The following is a 2,151-nucleotide window of genomic DNA, read 5'->3' as shown; positions in this document are numbered from 1 at the left end:
CGAGGAGGTTTCAGAAAACGTAATTTTTTTTTAGTTATCCAAATGATGAAACAGTTCTAATGACAATCAAATAGCAATATACAACATGTAGAATTTCTAGCACTAATGTAAATATTTTTCAAGTTTTACTTTCAAAAGTAGCTTCATTCATACCTGAACAACTTTTTGGGACTGTACATCAACAATCAAGATTCTGTCCAAAGTTGGCTGAGCAACATAAATGAACTTGTCTTTGACATTAACAGCTGAGGCCCATACACATCTCTGCACCTCCTCGTCCTCAGCTTTGGGACAGACTTCATCCTGCATTAAGGAAAATGAAAAACAATTCTAAATTACAACGTAGGAATGGAAGTATCCTGGATAAAATCAATATTTGATGATAAAGTACACTTACATGTACACAGAATAGGATAAGTGAGCAGTACGCAAAGTATATTTAACTTTATTAAATGTATAATGAAATCAATGTAATCAGGTTCCTGTAAAATAAATTCCATGTCAATTATTGACTTTTTTGTTAAAATGTAGATTCTTTTCATTTTTACCAGTTGTTTATAAGTCAAAAGTTTAAGAAAAGCATAATAATTTTTTTTTCTCCCCAAGTCCTCCCATTGTCAAGTTCTGTGACATAAGAGATGTCATGCAGTGGTGCATTCTCCATTCCTCCAAATGCGAGCAGCTGCCCACATGGCACCACAGAGTTTTGTGAGTGCATTTACACAGACACCAATTCATACAATGGGATATTAATGAATAATCATCTCAGAGCTTCTTTTGTTTTATTATTCAAATATGGAATTTGATAACTAGTGCCTAATTTTTTGATTTGTACATTCTTGCACATTGTATTTGAACAGTCTCAAATCCTAAGCTGATTTAGAATATTTTCTTCTCCAGTTCCTATAAAACAGTTTTATGATGGTGATTCCATTTGATATCTGTATTTAAGAAAGATGACACAAAGGCAATGCTGCTATCAATATCAATATTTTAAGTGCATAATAGAGACAGCAGATATTCCACATTTAATATTTGGTTATTATACTGGATCTCTAATAACATAACAGTTCTTAGGCAGCCCAGTCATTACTTAAGGTAGCTTTCTTGTTTGATTTAAAATTTGGAAAAGAATGTAAACATCAAAGCCCATAGAAATGAGATAGATTAACCTACTGTTTACATTTTCCTGACATCAGGTAAATGTCAGGTAAATGTAAATAATTCACAGAGGACCTGGAAAATATAGTATCTTTTCAAATTCAGTCTAGTTTGCAAGGTTAAGAGACAATCACTTCACTGTTCTTTAAAATGGTTGTTTGCAGATCTTAAGCAAAAATCCTGTAGTCCAAGCTTTCAGTGTTTGAATGATTCAGGATGTCCAGGTTAGTAAAGGAACTTTGATTCATAATTTGTAACACAACTTCTATAAAGTAATTGGCAGTGGAGCCAATGGAGAATACCCATGCCAAGGAAAGGAGGTCACTCAAACCTGGAGGCAGAGGGATGGAGTGCAGTTATGAAATTTCACTCATCAGTTCCCATGAAACATCTGAGTAACTTTTCCTCAGAGCTATACTGAAGGCCACTGAAAAATGCCTATTTTTTTTAACAAATAAACACCATACAAAATATATACTTGAAAGTATGAAAGGAGAGAAGTTGGACCTATTGTTGATGGATGATGAAAGGCCCTGAATATAAGGAAATTGTTTGCAAATTTTTTGTTCTTGTGTAAAAACTCCCCACTAAAGCTGCCAAAGTAATGCAAGTGTTAGTGTCCTGACACATTGCTGTCAGCCAAACAACTTCTGGACAAGAAGTAATTTCCACTGCTCTGTCTGCTTCAGAATGATTCAAAGTAAAATAAACTGTCTGGCTGGGAATGATTTTCTATTTGTATGCTCACCCCATAAGACATCCCGAGCCAGACCTGCAATCATTTTTACAAAGCCATTAAGAGCTTCCTGACAGTCACCCTGAATTTTCTTTGCTTTGAGTCATTATTTTTGATTATAGCCTGTTAGATCCTATTTTACAGCAGCACTGCTATTTTTTCAGATTTATATATATATATATATATATGTGTGTGTATATATATATAAAATATATATATATAGAGAGACAATATTGTAGCCCCCGCGCGCCCGG

The 2,151-nt window shown here is 34.1% G+C and overlaps 1 protein-coding gene across 1 annotated transcript in view; it reads right to left on the bottom strand.

Moving 5' to 3' along the window:
• The window catches only part of Fstl5 (follistatin like 5), a 507,104-nt gene that overhangs the window by 97,442 nt on the left and 407,511 nt on the right, over positions 1-2,151 (bottom strand). Inside the window, exon 10 of the mRNA XM_008843456.2 lies at positions 154-303. Within this exon, the coding sequence (XP_008841678.1) occupies positions 154-303 (150 nt within the window). The remainder of the gene's footprint in view (positions 1-153; positions 304-2,151) is intronic.

The sequence above is a fragment of the Nannospalax galili genome, unplaced genomic scaffold (assembly GCF_000622305.1).
Source record: "Nannospalax galili isolate Female #2095 unplaced genomic scaffold, S.galili_v1.0 scaffold359, whole genome shotgun sequence".
NCBI lineage: Eukaryota > Metazoa > Chordata > Mammalia > Rodentia > Spalacidae > Nannospalax > Nannospalax galili.
This window is presented reverse-complemented; position numbering and strand designations above follow the sequence as displayed.